Source organism: Gopherus evgoodei, chromosome 1 (genome assembly GCF_007399415.2).
Source record: "Gopherus evgoodei ecotype Sinaloan lineage chromosome 1, rGopEvg1_v1.p, whole genome shotgun sequence".
In the NCBI taxonomy this organism is placed as follows: Eukaryota; Metazoa; Chordata; order Testudines; family Testudinidae; genus Gopherus; species Gopherus evgoodei.
This window is the reverse complement of record NC_044322.1, coordinates 40,297,382-40,315,699: the sequence shown is the minus strand read 5'-3', so window position 1 is coordinate 40,315,699 and position 18,318 is coordinate 40,297,382. Positions and strand designations below refer to the sequence as shown.

General features: G+C 41.4%; 1 protein-coding gene across 2 annotated transcripts in view; it reads left to right on the top strand.

Annotated features, from left to right (window-relative positions):
• ATP8A2 (ATPase phospholipid transporting 8A2) overlaps window positions 1–18,318 on the top strand; it is a 591,777-nt gene that overhangs the window by 47,371 nt on the left and 526,088 nt on the right. For both annotated transcript variants that reach the window (XM_030562288.1, XM_030562284.1), the window contains exons 3-5: window positions 11,194–11,293; window positions 12,258–12,356; window positions 17,995–18,040. In XM_030562288.1, coding sequence (XP_030418148.1) covers window positions 11,194–11,293; window positions 12,258–12,356; window positions 17,995–18,040 — 245 coding nt within the window. The remainder of the gene's footprint in view (window positions 1–11,193; window positions 11,294–12,257; window positions 12,357–17,994; window positions 18,041–18,318) is intronic.

Sequence of the window (18,318 nt, the reverse complement as noted above, 5' to 3'; positions counted from 1 at the left end):
GGAAGGGGGCTGGCCATTTCCTGAGGGAAGTGGAGTGACCCGGCCACAGCCTGCTCCGCTCTTGTGGCTCCCCACTGCGCTGCTGGCAAGTGTGAGGGGGAGGGCAGTTCCCCTCTATCTCCAAGCCTGGGAGCCAGGTGGAGTGCAGGGTCGGGCCTGGCTGCAGTCTTTAGGGGAGTGGGGGTGGGGCTGGGGTGAAGCAGGGATGGGAAGAGGTGGAGTTGGGGCGGAGCAGGGCAGGGGCCATGGGGAAGAGCCAGGGAGCCCCCCCTGCAGCAGCTCCCAGCCCTGTGGCACCCCCCCTGCAGTAGCTCCCCGCCCCCCTCTGCCCGGGCAGCCCCCCTGCAGCAGCTCCCCACCCTAGCTCACTTCCGCTCCGCCTTCTCCCCTGAGCATGCCGGCGCCGCTCCACTTCTCCTGCCTCCCTGGCTTGCAGCACCAATCAGCTGTTTGGCACGGCAAGCCTGGGAGGGAAGGAGAATTAGAACGGGGGCGGCGTGCTTGGGGAGAAGACGGAGTGGAGGTGAGCTAGGGAGGGAGCAGTTCCCCTGCATGCCCCCCACCCCCCGTTACTTGCTGCGGGCAGCCCTCCCCAAGCCTCCCTGCCCCAGCTCACCTCCACTCCACTGCCTCCCCTGAGCGTGCTTTTTGGTGCCCCAAACTGCTTGGCGCCCTAGGCGGCTGCCTAGTTGCCTAGTGGTTGCACCGGCCCTGTGTACAATAGTACTGTACAATAATTAGAACAAGACTACTGTATTTCAAGCCTGCTGGAACTCAGAAACAGTGGGGCAGCAGAATATATTTCTGGGTTGTGGTGGTGGTGACCTTGTGCATATTTCAGAGTTTTAATGCAGTTTTTTATGGGATGATATTGTTGTTCAATGATTTAATCCTAGTGAATTGACTAGCTAGGCTAGTCTGCTGGTGTGTGACACTACTGCCTATCATGCTGACCAGTATTGTCCCATTGCTTCCTTGTACTTCCCCTTCAGCTTGTCTGTATCCATCTGTGGTCTCGTGTCTTATGTGTAGATTGTGAGTCTATGGGGCCAGGGATTGTCTTTTGGTTTTGTGTTTGTACAATACCTAGCACAATGGGCCCCTAGATGCTATGATTAATACAAACCATTAATAATATGACAGTAAAACTTTGCTTTTCCTTTTTAGTTATGCCTCTTCACCGAGAGTTCAGGTGTTATGAAAGTGTGTATGTGAGATGCTTTGTATTATTTGAGCACAAAGAAACATGGAATTCAAGATGATTTTGGTACCAGCATTCTGTGGTGATCCTGAGGCATATTTAGAAAACATTCATTTGTTAATGCATACATATTGTGGCAAGAGCCTTCTTCTCCTCAGCAGGCTCAGTCCTTTTTACCCTTGGATACACAGGCTTGGGCAGGGCAAATCCTAATAGGTAGCACAGGGTCCGGCCAGGGCCGTCCTTAGGATTTATGGGGCCCTACTTAGTATTATTAAACTGGTGCCCCATGCCGGATGGCAGCCCAAGCTCACAGTCTGGTGAGGGAGGGGGAGGAGGGACTTGACAGCAAAGGATAATGAGATGCCCAGCCTGCCTCATGGTGGTGGAGAGTCATAGTTCCCCGCAGAGACTTCCATGCACTCTCCCTCATGCAGAATGGACATGAAGAAAGTACCTAATTAAAAGCACTAAAATTTGGGAATAAAAAATTTCAGTCACAGGTTTTTTGATATGCCCTGAAGTTTGTCAGAGATTTATTTGCAAAAACTTCATAGTAAGGGTGAGTCAGCTCTCCTGCTGAATACAACATTACATATAATGGAATACACGATGCAGCTCTTCTCTGTTTTACATTTTCTTCATCAGTATTTCTAAGTTGAATTTATATTTTAAATGTACTCAAATCTTAAGCCAGCATTCCAGATTACTACATATTTAACTCACTGAAACAAAGACATTCTTTTAAATTAATCAGAGAGGTTTAGTGTGTTCATAACAATGTTCATTGCTTTTAGAAAAAGGGAACAGTAATTTACTTTGTGTAATCTCCATAACAAGAGACATGGTTATGAAATTTCACCAACTTTAAAAAAAAATGTTTCCAAATATTTTAGGTATAACAAGGATTTTGTCTTACTAAGGTACTGATTTTGCTGGAGGGTTCTTTTAAAACTAGTTTGTCGGATAGTCAGAAGTAAAGAAAGGGAACTCTTTGTCCAGCTATCTGGAAGGGAAGGACTGTTGTCCCTTTAAGGGCTCTCTTCAGTGGGGAGTGGGGGGAGAGGTGGTGAAGGGATGGACAGAAAGGACAGGAAGACTTGGAAGCACTTTTTTTTAACTATAGTAATTAAAATGTGTATTTTAGATAAGGGAGGTCTTTTGAAGGATTTATTTAAAAAACTATGTGTGAAGATCCACACATTTAAGGCTAAAGATGATTGTGCATCTAAAACTCTATGCAAGCATTTTTTAGAAATGTGATTTTATAATCTTCACCAGCTCACTAATGAAATATTTTTAAAGCAAATTTTAAACTAAGGTCCTGTAGACTGACATGTTCTGTGTAAATATTACATTAATGCACAACTGTTTTTGTCAGTAAAGTCAGAAACTGACAGTATAAAAATTTATTTGGGCATAAGCTTTCGTGGACATCTGATGAAATGGGTTCTAGTGCACAAAAGCTTATGCCCAAATAATTTGTTAGTCTTTGAGGTGACACAAGGACTCGTCCTTGTTTTTGGTGATACAGACTAACAGGACTACCACTCTGAAACCTGTCAGTATATACCTTGGGGTTGGCAAATGCCTGTTAAATGGCTTTATTACCCCTTGAATGTCTCTTTAACAGTTTCAATGTTGTGCTAATAGGTCTGGCAGGCTGGAGGTTTTTTCACTTTTAACTACTAGATTCCCTCTCAAGGCAGACTCACCAGGCTAGAGCAGCCATCTGTGGGAGCCTGCAGGAAGGGTCAGAACAGGGATAGGAAAACAAGAGGGTGGACACTAAGACCCAGTGGTGCCCCAAATTTTCAGGTGCCCTACGCAGCTGCCTATGTTGCCTATGCCTAAGGACGGCCCTGGGTCCGGCTGTTCCATTCCCCAGTCCGTCCCTTGTGCTTGTTTTCCTTTCCTTCTGGGGAGGGAGTGCAGCCTTCCTTCCTGGAAGGGTTCAGTGTCTTGCTGCACCTAGTCTACTGGCAGCTTCCCTGCTTCTCTCACACATCCTCCTTCCACACAGGGGAGGGTTTAAAAAGGTCTTAAGCAGTTGGAGCCAGCTGAACCTAATTAGTTCCCTGGTAACTCCTATTCCATCTGAACCTTATTTCCCTGTGGTTATCTCTCCTCAGTGGACAGGGAAAGGCCTTTCAACCCCATGGGACTAATTACTACCCCCCCATCTTGTAGCTGTTTGTCCTGGGTTTACCACAATATGCAATAGACCATCAAAGATATGGACACCAGAATTATGGACTGTCGGGTCAACCGGATACCATGTGAAACTGGAAGTAACCAATCAGACAGCAGCAGAGATAAAGAAACAAACAAACAACATACTGTGCCTGTATTTGTGGGTAAAAAAACCTCACTTTACCCATGAAAGCTTATGCCCAAATATGTCTGTTAGTCTTTAAGGTGCCACTGGACTCCTTGTTGTTTATGTGGCTACAGACTAACATGGCTAGCCCCTGATACTTGTGCCTGTATTGTATCTTAAAGGTAGGGACATTTGGGCTGCTTGTCCCCACCCCTCCATCATCGTGCATTGGGGAGCCACTTACAATAAGACGCTGGGGCTGTCAGCTTTTTCTCTCCCCACTCCTCCACCTCCCTGGCGAAGAGCTGTTCTCTCTCCCACGCACACGTGCACACGCACATGCACACACACACTCTCCCTCCCTTTCTGCTGGGAGAAGGATTAGCTTGCAAACTCATGCAGGGCACTAAGTAAAGAGCTTAGCTGCTGTTGAAACCTGGCATGGAGTATCAGCTGCTGGATCTGGAGCATGAACTGTGCTTTATTCACAGTTACGAACATTTCAGAGTTATGAACAACCTCCATTCCTGCGGTGTCCGTAACTCTGAGGTTCTACTGTACTTATAAATAAAATGTACTTGGGGTTGGGGAATCGCTTTGTTACAGAAGTGACTGCAATGGTCTAAAATGTTAACTTGGTTAAACCATTAATTTTTCCCCACTGTTTTAAAGTATTTAAAAACCATAGAGAGATCTGTGCATTTAATTACAGTCTGCATTACAAGAGTATCGTGCTACACTTGGGACTATAGAAATGTGAATGAAAACTAGATAAGAATCCTTTCAAGTAATCACAGTTGATGGCAACTAAAGTAACATTAACTTACGGGGGAAATAATTTGTTGAAAATTCCGCATCATCAAGGATGTCTTCATTATATTGAAAGCACGAATATATGAAAATAATAAATCTAAATATTGTCATGATTCATTAAATACAATGAGGTTTTGTGACTGCTTGTGATTGTGTTGAAATGTCCCATTTAGTACATAATATATGGTCTCCCTCGACTGTGTGTATGCAGTATAACATCTATATGCTGGGCATGACTGTAAAGAATGTTATCTTCTCTAGAGAGAGGGTGCTAAACTGGTAACTGAGCTAGGATACACACCCTGACACCAAGAGGCTCTGGTTACACAAAGTAAACAAACTAAATTAAATGGAGCTGTAAAAATGAAATAACAAATTTAATTACATCATATCAGTTTTAACAATTGTATACAGGTCACAATTTTAAAATTAACTTTTTATTTAACTTTGTTCTAATTTTATGTGCCTCACTAAAGATCTGATCCTGCTGCCATTGCAATGAATGGCAGATCTTCATCAGTGGGATAGAATCAGCTCCAAGCATCAAAATATGCTGGCACCTCTCATAATTTTGTTATTCATACTTAGATACAGCAAAATCCCATTAACAGTTGGGAAAAAAAGATGGTTAAAGTAGAAGGATAACAGATTGCTAATCATGCTTAAGTTTTCTCACATGTGAAGTCCCATTTACTCTGTAAGTCAAGTTAACATGTTCACAAGTGTTTGCAGAATCGGGTATGTAATGAGACATTTTATTAGTTAATCATTATGCATGGCAATTAATTAAATGGAAAAAGCAAACTTTTTTGTGAATATCTGTTTTAATATGGCAACATTGACTAGTGAATCAAAGGCACATGGTAGGCATAATGTGTTTGGATTTTAAAAGAACATTTGATTATGTATGTTTCAGTCTTATGCTGAACTTTGTGGTTAGTTTGGATATTAGTGCTGTCATGCAGTGAAATTGGTCAAAATACTTGGGGAGGACTGGAAATGTTCACTTGGTGCATCCCACAGAGAAGGCTGGGCTTACTGTCCTGGTACAGTTTGCACCTTCCTTATTTGTATGGGGGAGATCAGGTGTGGTGGTGTCTTGGGTCCTGTGGTGTGGATCCTAAAGCAGGAGAGTGGAGAAAACAATGTAACCTCTCTAGATTAATAGTACTGTAGAGGCTGGTTCCCTTGGAAAACAGCTAGTTAAAAATAATCCGTTTGTCCCAGAATATTCTGTTGGCTCTTGTAGAAATTATAGTCTCAGTCTTCATGGGGCTAGGGGATGGCAGCTGCATTATGAATACTGCATTACTAGTACAGCTGTGGGCAGGCTGTCCCAAAGAATGATACTAGCATCTCTGGAAATAGCTGAAATTGAATCATGGTGAAAGCTGCTGGTATGGAAAAGAACACACACACACACAATTTTGTGAGGCAAAAGGGAATAATTTAAAATTGTTGGATGACAAGTAATTTTATGTTAAAAATTACTAGAAATATTTAGTCCAGAGAAACAAGAAATGACTGGCCACCTCTTACTACTTGTTTCTCTTACTGCCAAATCAGGGAAAACCAAAGTAAAAAGATGGAATTATTGATACAGGTTATTCATTAGACTATCTCAGGTGATGTGACTCCCACTATGTTAGTAACAGGGGTTCTTTTACATACCTTCAGGGATGCCAAGATTAAAATCAAGCAAAGTAATCATAGATATTAACCAGGGATATTTTATTATTAAAGAATGAAAGAGAAAACATTAAACAAAAAACCACAAATGACACAATACAGGTGATTAACTGGTTACTTTAGTTACAATCTCTTCTATATGCTTCCCTGCGGAGAGCTTTTAGGAGAGATTAAGCCTTTGACAGTGGAGGTGTTCTTCATTTGGGAAGTTAAGACCAAAGTTCAGTATTTTCCAAATTTTATTGTGAGCCCATCTTAGTATCTCATAGATATTTAAACTGTTTATAATTGGACAAAAGAATTTAAGAGCAGGTGGGGCCTGTTTGGTATATCATTGATAACCTAAACAGTTGATCATTGGGCAAAGTACGGTAACTAATATTAACTAAATCCTGTGAAATCGAAGAAAATATTTAAATCAGTTACTTAAAAGGAGCCATTTAAGGAACAGTCTTGAGATGGGACAATTATGAATATTAAGAAACTTACATACAATTAAATCCCACTATTTTTTTTGTTTACCAATGTTTAGCCCCTGTTACCTCTTCAAGAATACATGGTCTAACCATTTGGCAATTAACAGGAGAAACTGTTAATATTTTTAAGTTACAAAAGCATTTCCTTATTTCGATAAATATTCAGAAGAGTTTAAATTTAATCTGTTGGCAGTATCTTAGTTAACTTCTGTCATAACATATTCCCAGATTTGGACCTTAGCGTCCAAAATATGGGTGTTAGCATGAAAACCTCCAAGCTTAGTTACCAGCTTGGACCTGGTAAAGCTGCCACCACCCAAAAAATTAGAGTGTTGTGGGGCACTCTGGTCCCCCCAAAAACCTTCCCTGGGGACCCCAAGACCCAAATTCCTTGAGTCTCACAACAAAGGGGAATAAACCATTTCCCTTTCCCCTCCTCCTTCCAGGTGTTCCCTCCCTGGGTTCCTGGAGAGATACACAGAAGCAAGCTCCGTGAATCTAAACAGAGGGATTCCACCCTCCCTATTTCCAGTCCTGGAAATAGGTACCGAGAGAGAGAGACAAGCTCCCCCCCACCCCCCTCCTTCACCCAGAGGGAATGCAAAGTCAGGCTAGTAAATCTAACACACACAGCTTGCCCCCTGACTTTTTCCTCCCACCAATTCCCTGGTGAGCTACAGACTCAATTCCCTGGAGTTCCCCACTAAAGGAAAAAACTCCAACAGGTCTTAAAAAGAAAGCTTTATGTAAAAAGAAAGAAAAAATACATAAAAATGGTGTCTCTGTATTAAGGTGACAAATACAGGGTCAATTGCTTAAAAGAAATCTGAATAAACAGCCTTATCCACAAAGAATACAATTTAACACATTCCAGCAACTACACACATGTAAATACAAAAAAACAAACCTATGGTCTTCCTATCTTTGTACTTACAACTTGGAAACAGAAGATTAGAAAAGCAGGAGGCAGAAAAATCCTCTCATAGCCAAGAAAGTACAGGCAGAAGACAAAGAACTCACACCCAAAACTTCCCTCCACCCAGATTTGAAAAAGTCTTGTTTCCTGATTGGTCCTCTGGTCAGGTGTTTCAGGTTACTCCTTTCCAAGTGAAAGAACATTAACCCTTAGCTATCTTTTTATGACAACTTCCTCTCACCAATCCGTGTTGAAGTCCTGGGGAGGCTTTCCTTGGTTGCTTTCCTTTTGAGGCTTCTCTGTTTTTCTTATCTGACTGTGGCAGCTTGCTTGTAGAGATGGCAGGATGAGTGGTGGAGTGCTTGCTGTTTAAGCAAGGTAGCAGAGATTGTGTGTGTGTGTGTGTGTGTGTGTGTGTGTGTGTGTGTGTGTGTGTGTGTGAATATATAGAAAAACATACCTCTTTCAGGCTTGTGTAGATTCCAAGTTAGTTGCTATCATCCTTTCACTGGGCTCAGTACCTTTATGGGTTGTCTGTAGGAGCTTCTTCATTAAATGAATATGCTGCACTTTCTAGCTGCCTTTGTTCTTGTGTTGGGAAAATCCCAGATAACCTTTTAAAGTTCGAGTTTAACATTTTATTTTTATTCAGTCCATTGTCTGACATAGTCCTTCAGTTTATTTAGAGTTCAACAGGAAATTTTTTTTTTTAAGTTCAAACAATCCTGTTCTTTTTACAAATCTTTTTAGTTTTTAAAATAGTCTTTTAAAATTAAATAATTCTTAGAAATTCTTCAGTTTAAGAATCAACAACTCCTTGAGTAATTATTTAAGTTTTTTATTGTTTAAGTTTATGATTTTTCTTGTCATCTTGAGTTGGGTGAGGGAGCTATTTAAGCATGTCAATTTAATTAATCCTCCACTAATATAAATATTCTATACTTAAAGAGCTTCTTACATCAATAATTAGTTTAGCAAGATCATTAGAGTCTGTTAGTACATGAGCACTTTACTATTTACATAACAATGATATTAGGAAATTTAATTTAGTGCTTTGCATTTAGTTAAAATAGTTGCAAATGTGCCGTTCAAAATGATTTGTCGTTTCACAACTGACGAAATAAACAAAGGTTTAAAACATTTCCAACTACACATGTTTTTCCTAGACACTTTTAAGTGAAGTTTTTAGAATAATTATAAAATTAAACAAGCATATTTCTAGAATTATTTGTGTGGGTTTACTCTGAACTTTTCCTTGTGAGGGTGAAAAAGCCCACTTTATACCTAGATTTCTTTTTTGATAATGTAACCCTACATTCCTTTTCACAAATCAGGTCTTTTCCTAAAAGGTGAATGTTTTTTGTATGATACGTTTTCTTGAAACAAGGATTACATTTGTACTAAACTGGTATTTTATACAAAGGATGGTATTCTGGTTTGTTTGTCTCTGGGGTGACAGAAAGCAGAAGCGTCTTGGAATTCCTCTCCTTAGCTTGAATGTTTTCTGCAGTTGGTAAACAAAAACATATATATGTTAGGTACTTTTCTCCAAGTACCATATATATGAGAATAATGATAAATATATACTAATCTTCAGTAAAGGCACAGGGAAGCTTAATTACATAATATTAAAAGAGTGTATTAATATAATTTCTGCATTAATACTGAGGTCTCTACATCAATTTATCACTTAAAAACAAAGAGCTGAATTCTCCCCTGCATCCGGGGTCTTCTTGTTGTGAGGGGAAGGAGATGGTCATTAGGGAGTCAGATACAGCTAGCTCCCTCATTCAGCACCAATCTGGCCCTGACATTCCTTAGAGTAGCTCAGGTGCTACTCTGGCTTATACCACTGGATATCTTCTTCCAGTGGAGTGTAGTAGAGCTCTGCTAAGGTAGAGTGAAGGGGTGGTTGGTATGGGAGCCAGCTCTACCTAGTTCATTAGCTTTATGCCAACAGAGAAATCCCTTCTCCAAGGGTAAATCTTCACTGGCCACTTATGGGCAGAACACAATGAGCAGCACAAAGTGAATGCATCATACTGTAGGATCTGGCCCAACGTATTTCCATTCCACCTCTCTATACATTGCAGAGGTTCATGAGCCTAGAAATTCTATTTGGTACTCATGTTTATGCTTGCACTGGTCACCTGTCAGCCAGGTTAGTGTTGTCAGGGGGACATGGCTCATTATAAAACTGAACAATATAATGTCTTGGGCCTTATAGACTTTTCTCCTGAAATTGACCATGTTTTCATTTATATCACAACATCTATTGTTACTTGTGCTGTCCATTATACAGGTAGCAGAGAAAACAACACAACTTATCTGAGAAATGAGTTTTCTTCCTATGGCTAGATGTAGATCCATATGGCTAGATGTAGATCACCTTTTGCATTACTCTTCCTGTGGTGTAATTACCTCAAGATATCACTACACAAAATGATCAGCAAGGCTTATTCTGAAATTATCTATTTTTTTTTGGTAGCTTAGTGCTCACAACGAAGGCTTTGAGTTCAGCATACTAGGTCGGTTCTGAGCCAAGAAGTGACTCAGAGTACGAAATAAAAGGCAGATTTCCATAAGGACAATAGCTGTTAATTCTTTAAAGTGTGGCTGTACTTTGAAAAATCACGCTGTAAAAAATGGCTTTGTGGAGTTTCCAGCCTATAGCCTGGTTATAACAGTCCTACGTTATAACAATAACAAATGTAGTATTAATTGGACTTAACCACATGCTTGAAGATAAGCACATGCTTAAGTGGTTTTCTGAGCTGGGTTCCTAATGAAATGTAAGTGTTAGAGAGAACTGCCTGTAGTACTGGAGTTTGGACAGATATTTTAAGTAGATAATTTTTGTCTTCTGACTGTATCGTCAGGTGATATTTGTTGTAATGATCACAGTTCCTGCCGTTCTCCAAGCCTTCAGGGTCCAGTATGTGCTCCCTCAAAAAGGAGAAGTACAATATACAGTCAAACCTCGCAGTAACGTGCCCCGCCATAACACAAAATCACATATAACGTGATCATAAGTTGGCTCCCCTTTAAGGCCTAATGCCAGTGGTCCCCAATGCCATGGCGCCCGCTGGGACATTGATGTGCCCCCGCCTAGTGCCCAGCAGGGGAGAGAAGCTGTGGCTCTGCGCCTCCCGGGGACAGAGAACTCAGAGGCTGCGGGCGCCGGTGCTCACTGTCTCCGGCAGGCGCAGGGCCACGGCTTCTCTCCAAGCCGGAGAGGAGCTGCGGCCCCGCACCTGCCGGGAACAGGGAGCACTGGTGCCCACAGCCCTGGAGTTCTCTGTCCCTGGCAGGCGCAGGGCTGCAGCTTCTCTCCAAGCCAGAGAGAAGCCGTGGCCCCATGCCTGCCAGGAACAGAGAGCACCGGCACCCGCAGCCTTGGAGTTCTCTGTCCCCGGCAGGTGCGGGGCCGCAGCTTCTCTCCCCTGCTGGGCACTAGGGGCACTGGGCACTAGGCTGTGCACATCAATGCAACGCATTGGGGACCACTGATTTAAACTGACCGGCTTGAAACCCCGCTATACTGCGACCCCACATTTATCACGATGGAATTTTTTGGACCCCAGACATTGCGTTATAGCGCAGTCTCACTGTATTTCTGTACATTATACATCTCCTTAATGTTTACCCACCACTTCCTATATTAACTTTGCACAATGAAGTCATTGCTAGCTCTTGAGGCACCATCATTTTTCTGCAGGTGTTTTTTTTGTTATAGTACTATACTAACCAAGTGTTTGTGTGTGTTTTGAACCTACAGTACAGCCAAGTACAGTGTGGTGACATTTCTACCTCGATTCCTCTATGAGCAGATTAGAAAAGCTGCTAATGCTTTCTTCCTCTTCATTGCCTTACTGCAGGTATGGTTTTATTGTTTTACCTTTGATTCAAAAGAAATTCAAATGTAATTACAAAGCAACTGAAAGAAAAACAAATCAAGGGTGTCTCAATAGAATAATTGATAAAGTAGTCACCATTATCACAATGTGAAGTACATAACTTTAAACAGGAAATTAAAGGGTAGTTGGAGATTTTGAAAGCTGTTTGCAAAGTAAATTCCAATTTAATAAGAAGTCTTGTTGCTAATTTCACCGTAAATTACTTTTAAACTGACCAAAGAGACTAAAAAAGCTTCTTTTTTGCATACGTGTGCTTGTAAAGCCAGGTTGTTTTAGTTACTGTGGGCCAGATACTCATCTGGTGTAAATAAAGAAAATGGAGGTATGCTGATTTACACCACCTGAATGAGTTCATCTGCCTAGGCCTGGGAGGGAGAGAGAAATGTGTAAGTAAAAGAATTGTAGAAATTCTAAAATGGCCTATGATAGCTTTCTTTTGCAAAATAATGCTATGATTTAAAGGTCTGATATCCCAGTCCTTTCAGAGCTGTAAGCAAGTGCTGTATAAACCACTGGGAATCTCCGTTTTCTACTGTTTATAAAGCTTCACTTTCTGGTCCTGAATCTTAAATAGCTCAGTGATACAGGACTTACTATGATCCATCCTGCACCTCTGACCAATACATTTTTAGGGGAAACTTGTACATTTGGGTGGGAGGGGAAGAAGAAAAGATTTCTCTGACATGTTGTTTTTAATTGGCTTGAAAATGGATCGGTTTGAATCGTCTCAAAGTTTATGATGTCAGAATAAGCCCCAGTATACGTGGGGTAGCGGGCAGAGTGCAGCTGAGATGATTAAGGTTCTATCCCTTATGGCTGCTGCTCTAGTTTTACTTCTCACTTGATATATTCATAAAATTCTAAACTTTACCTTATATAAATCATAGATTTGCTGCATAAAGCAGTTCTATTTTGTCCTTTACAGCAAATTCCAGATGTCTCTCCAACAGGAAGATATACCACCTTGGTGCCATTGCTATTTATTCTAACCGTTGCTGGCATCAAAGAGATTATAGAAGACTATGTGAGTATAATTTATTTAATTTGGGAAACAAGTAGGCTTCCAACCAGTGAAACACATACAGCTGTAGTAAATGCATCTTTAAGAGTTACACAGTAACCGTTGTTGGATCAAATCCTGAGATCTTTGCTTAGTTATTACTCAGCCCTTACTCAGGTAAATAGTCCATTGACTTTAAGAGGAGCTTGCCTGAGACAGGACCTCAGGAGTCGGCTCGTTATCATTGTGTAATAGTACTTTATTAAACATATGTATGTCTCACTAGGTGTGCTGTCTGTTTTGAATAATTGAATGGGTCTGGGCTGGTGTGTTGACGTGAAAGCATATGTACAATAGGAAATGCAGATGAACTTTGAACTGGGTTACGAAAACACAATATTAAAACAAATGGAGCTTTATCTATTTATAACAGTGGAGAATCTGCCCCATAATAAAAATATTTGAATTTATTTTATCAAGAGAATTCCAAAGTTTAAAACATATTGAGAAAAGCAAATTTTGAAGAGGCTATACCTATATATTTTAATTGGAAGTGTGAGAAATATAAATATTTCAGTGCTTGCAAGAATAATCACACTCACTAAATCTCATCTCTTTTCACCTTCTAATACGTGTAGCACAATAATTGCACATAAAGGGGCAAACTTTCAAATTGGCTTCCACAGACAATGTGAATTTGCATACCCAAATTTTAGCTTGCAGTGTTTTGTTTTGCACACTCCAAAGCTCCATGTTTCTTGCACAAGTATAGTAATTAACTATGTAGTATCCCAGTTTACACATTTGTATCCAGCAGGATCAGGGTGCAAAAAATCTTTACTTAAAATTACATGTGTAAAAAGAACTAACAGCAGTTCTGTTTATGCTAATTTAGGTGCTGCTTTGTAAAATTTGGCCCAAAGGCTTCTCTGAGTAGAAACAAAGTCACTTATTTGTAGCCAAGAAATTGAATCTTTAATTATATATGGTAGCAGAAAAAAACAAACAACCAAACAACAATGCTGTTTCTCTGTTTTCTTTTCCTCTAAACTCAAGTGTAGTACACAGATACAACTTTAGATAATGTTTTCATCCCTCAGCCATCAGTTGTATCTGTTCTCTTTAAGTAGTCAAAAGTGTGATTTTGCCATCCTGAACAGTATCTTAGGTCTGCTCTCTAGAGCCTTTAACTCTGCCCTTTCTTTAAGAAAAGGAGAAAGTATAGTTGTACATTTTAGTATCAAAGAGATTAAAATGCCCAATTTGTTTTAGCAATAATGTCACTGGTGGATGAATATCAGAAGGAAGATATTGACGGCTGTTGGCACATGACTGAGATAGATCACTAGGGAACCTTCCACTGTTTGGATAAACTTTGGTTCCACATCCAAATTTTGGATTTTTCTCTGAACGGAAACTTTGAATCTTTTGAAGCTGGCCCCTCACTGGAATTTAGATTCCACTTCGGGAAAACAGCATTTTGCTTAGCAATAAATCTCTTCCAAAAAAAAAAGGAAAATGGAAAGCAACATCCCTTTTTCATCTGATAAATAAAAAGACATCCCTAATCAGAACTGACTTTCTTTTGTAGTAAGCCAGGATAATTTAGTACTTTGCCTTTGAAATTTAGATAAATTTCGTAGCCAGGAGACCTTTCCTGAGAAGCAGATTGGAAAACAATGTAAAGGATGTCAAGTATCAGAGGGTAGCCGTGTTAGTCTGGATCTGTAAAAGCAGCAAAGAATCCTGTGGCACCTTATAGACTAACAGACGTTTTGGAGCATGAGCTTTCGTGGGTGAATACCCACTTCCTCAGATGCATGTAATGGAAATATCCAGGGGCAGGTATAAATATGTGTGCTAGCAAGCAAGCTAGAGATAACGAGGTCAGTTCAATCAGGGAGGATGAGGCCCTGTTCTAGCAGTTGAGGTGTGAAAACCAAGAGAGGAGAAACTGGTTCTGTAATTGGCAAGCCATTCACAGTCTTTGTTCAATCCTGAGCTGATGGTGTCAAATTTGCAGATGAACTGAAGCTCAGCAGTTTCTCTTTGAAGTCTGGTCCTGAAGTTTTTTTGCTGCAGGATGGCCACTTTAAGGTCTGCTATAGTGTGGCCAGGGAGGTTGAAGTGCTCTCCTACAGGTTTTTATATATTGCCATTCCTAATGTCTGATTTGTGTCCATTTATCCTTTTCCTTAGAGACTGTCCAGTTTGGCCGATGTACATAGCAGAGGGGCATTGCTGGCATATGATGGCGTATATTACATTGGTGGATGTGCAGGTGAATGAACCAGTGATGGTGTGGCTGATCTGGTTAGGTCCTGTGATGGTGTCGCTGGTGTAGATATGTGGGCAGAGTTGGCATCGAGGTTTGTTGCATGGATTGGTTCCTGAGCTAGAGTTATTATGGTGTGGTGTGCAGTTACTGGTGAGAATATGTTTCAGGTTGGCAGGTTGTCTGTGGGCAAGGATTGGCCTGCCACCCAAGGCCTGTGAAAGTGTGGGATCATTGTCCAGGATGGGTTGTAGATCCTTGATGATGCGTTGGAGGGGTTTTAGCTGGGGGCTGTATGTGATGGCCAGTGGAGTCCTGTTGGTTTCTCTCTTGGGTTTGTCTTGCAGTAGGAGGCTTCTGGGTACACGTCTGGCTCTGTTGATCTGTTTCCTTATTTCCTCATGCGGGTATTGTAGTTTTGAGAATGCTTGGTGGAGATTTTGTAGGTGTTGGTCTCTGTCCGAGGGGTTAGAGCAGATGCGGTTGTACCTCAGTGCTTGGCTGTAGACAATGGATCCTGTGATGTGCCCGGGATGGAAGCTGGAGGCGTGAAGGTAGGCATAGCGGTCGGTGGGTTTTCGATATAGGGTGGTGTTAATGTGACCATCACTTATTTGCACCGTGGTGTCAAGAAAGTGGACCTCCCGTGTAGATTGGTCCAGGCTGAGGTTGATGGTGGGGTGGAAGCTGTTGAAATCATGGTGGAATTTTTCCAGAGTCTCCTTCCCATGGGTCCAGATGATGAAGATGTCATCAATGTAGTGTAGATAGAGAAGGGGTGTGAGTGGACGAGAGCTGAGGAAGCGTTGTTCCAGGTCGGCCATGAAGATATTGGCATATTGTGGGGCCATGCGGGTGCCCATAGCAGTGCCACTGATCTGGAGATATATATTGTCATCAAATTTGAAATAGTTGTGTGTAAGTATAAAGGCACAGAGCTCAGCAGCCAGTTGTGCTGTGGCATCATCAGGGATAGTGTTCCTGACAGCTTGTATTCCATCTGTGTGTGGGATGTTTGTGTAGAGAGCCTCTACATCCATGGTGGCTAGGATGGTGTTTTCTGGGAGGTCACCAATGCATTGTAGTTTCCTCAGGAAATCAGTGGTGTCGCGGAGATAACTGGGACTGCTGGTGGCATAGGGTCTGAGTAGAGAGTCCATATATCCAGACAGTCCTTCAGTAAGAGTGCCAATGCCCGAGATGATGGGGCGTCTAGGATTTAAAGGATGTAAAGGATGACTGTCACCTGGGGCCGCTGTTGCTCCCCAGCTCCAAGCGTGCATTGCCACGCCCAGTCTCTGTGAAGGAGGTTTATAATTCTATTATAACAAAGGTTAGCAAACAAACAGAAGACCATCTTAAATCAATACCTAGCCCTCTGGCTTCTAAGCCACCCATCCCAGGGGTCTCTGGTACTCAAGTTCCTGGCAGTTTCCTCCTTCAACAGCTCTGCTCCCCTTCTGGAAATGCCTACACAGCAAAGAAAAAGCCATGGCTGGCCTGTGCCAGCGGACTCAGGCTTGCAGGGTTGTTTCATTGCTGTGTTGACTTCTGGGCTGTCAGGAGCCTGAACAATGGGACCTTCCCACCCCACAGGGTCCTAGAGCATAGGCTTGGGCATCTACATAGCAATAAAACAACTCCACAGCCTGAGTCCCGCAATCCCCAGTCGGCTAGTGTGGGCTAGCTGCGGGTTTTTCTTTGCTGTATAGATGGACCTGTTGAAGCCACAGCCACTTGGTTGCTTCCTTCAGCCCCTGACCCCCTTGCTCCAGGGACCCACCACTTGAGTTAGCTCTGCTCCAGCATTTTTTTGCTCATCTGTCTCAATCCGTCCTTCCCTGAGCTGCCTAATAGCAGCCCTTTATAGGCCCAGGTGTAGCCCAAGTCTTCTTTAATTACCTGGATTGGGCTCATCTGCTCCAGTCCAAGGGGAGCTGGGCTCAGTCTATCCGCAGGGACCAGCTACCTTGTGACAATGACCCAGGATGGTAAAAATAATTGAAAACCTAACAGAAGCTGTGCATCTCTTTCTGGTCATTTAATAGATGCTCTCACTGCACAGGCTGTATATTCTTACGTGAGACAGGCTTAGACAAAACTATACCAACTATTTTAATTGACATTCAAAGCTGCTGACTCAAATTGAGGTCCTGCGGCTAAGTGAGCTAAGTTAGAAAAAGTTTCCATTCCAGACATATGATAAACAGGGAAGAGAGATGGAAAAAATTAAAAATGAAGGTAAGAGGATTTTCTCCCATCCTTTCTCAAAATAGTATTTCCTCGCATTCTCGTTCACACTCCCTACCTAGAAAGGCACCCTCATTTGCTTTCTTAGGCCTGGTCTACACTACGCTGTTAAACCGATTTTAACAGCGTTAAATCGATTTAACGCTGCACCCGTCCACACTACACTGCTCTTTATATCGATTTAAAGGGCTCTTTAAATCGATTTCTTTACTCCTACAAAACGAGAGGAGTAACGCTAAAATCAATATTACTATATCGGATTAGGGTTAGTGTGGATGCAAATCGACGTTATTGGCCTCATTCTTTTACAGTAGCTACCCACAGTGCACCGCTCCAGAAATCGACGGTAGCCTTGGACCATGGACGCACACCACCGAATTAATGTGCCTAGTGTGGACGCGCACAATCGACTTTATAATATCTGTTTTATAAAATCGGTTTAAGCTAATTCGAATTTATCCTGTAGTGTAGACGTAGCCTTAGTTAGGTAAAAGTGTACTCAGCACCTTACGATTATAGAGTAACTTAAGACAAAGCCTTTCAGACAAATTCTGACACTTGGCAAGTGTAGATGAAATATTAAGAAATACAAGGGGGAAGAAAAATTCCTGCTGAGGTGAGCAGTCTGTTTTGTAAAATAAGTATTACATGGTTCCAGGAAAGTAGGGTTATTGTAGTCAAAAGGTTTGTCTCCTGTCAGATCTTGAATGATGTCAGTTTTTTACTGTATATTAAGAAGCTTTGAATACATAAAGCTAGGACAAATTACACATAGAGTGTGTTGCCTACACATATTCTAACTCCCATCATGTAGAATTATTCACTTGTTCTCATTGCATTTTTGGAGGCAGCTTTTAACTTGCCTTGTTATCTGTTGTTGCTGAGCAAAGTGTAAGTGGTACATTTTCAGCTTAGTGAATAGCACTTCCTAATTTAGATGCAGAAAGTCGATTTTGTAATTCTAAGCAAAAAGGTGCATAAAACAGCATAGGCAATCTAATTTAATTGACAAAAGAGAGATCTCTGTCTTGTCCTTTGCTCCTCCAGTTTTTGCCTTGTTCATTCAGCACATAGGTTACTAATGTGGAATCTTCCTGAGTGTAATTAAATGTTTTTTGTTTGTTTGTTTCATGACAGAAACGACATAAGGCAGACAGTACAGTAAACAAAAAGAAAACACTAGGTAAGATCCTAATGTAGTTTCATTTTTTAACTAAATATTATGCAGTCGGAATGGCCAGATGCAAATGTATTGTGAAGATGAATCATTATTTTAAAACTAATCATGTATTGTCTTCTGATTCTATAAATTCTAAAGAACTCGAGGAAGATGTACATGCATGACTGTTTGAATGCTAGGTGCTGATAATTAGTCATCTTAAATGTTTTGTCTCATTATGAATGATGATATGAAGATCTTGGTGGGATAAAGGGTGTGATGTCCTGGGATATAGAGATATC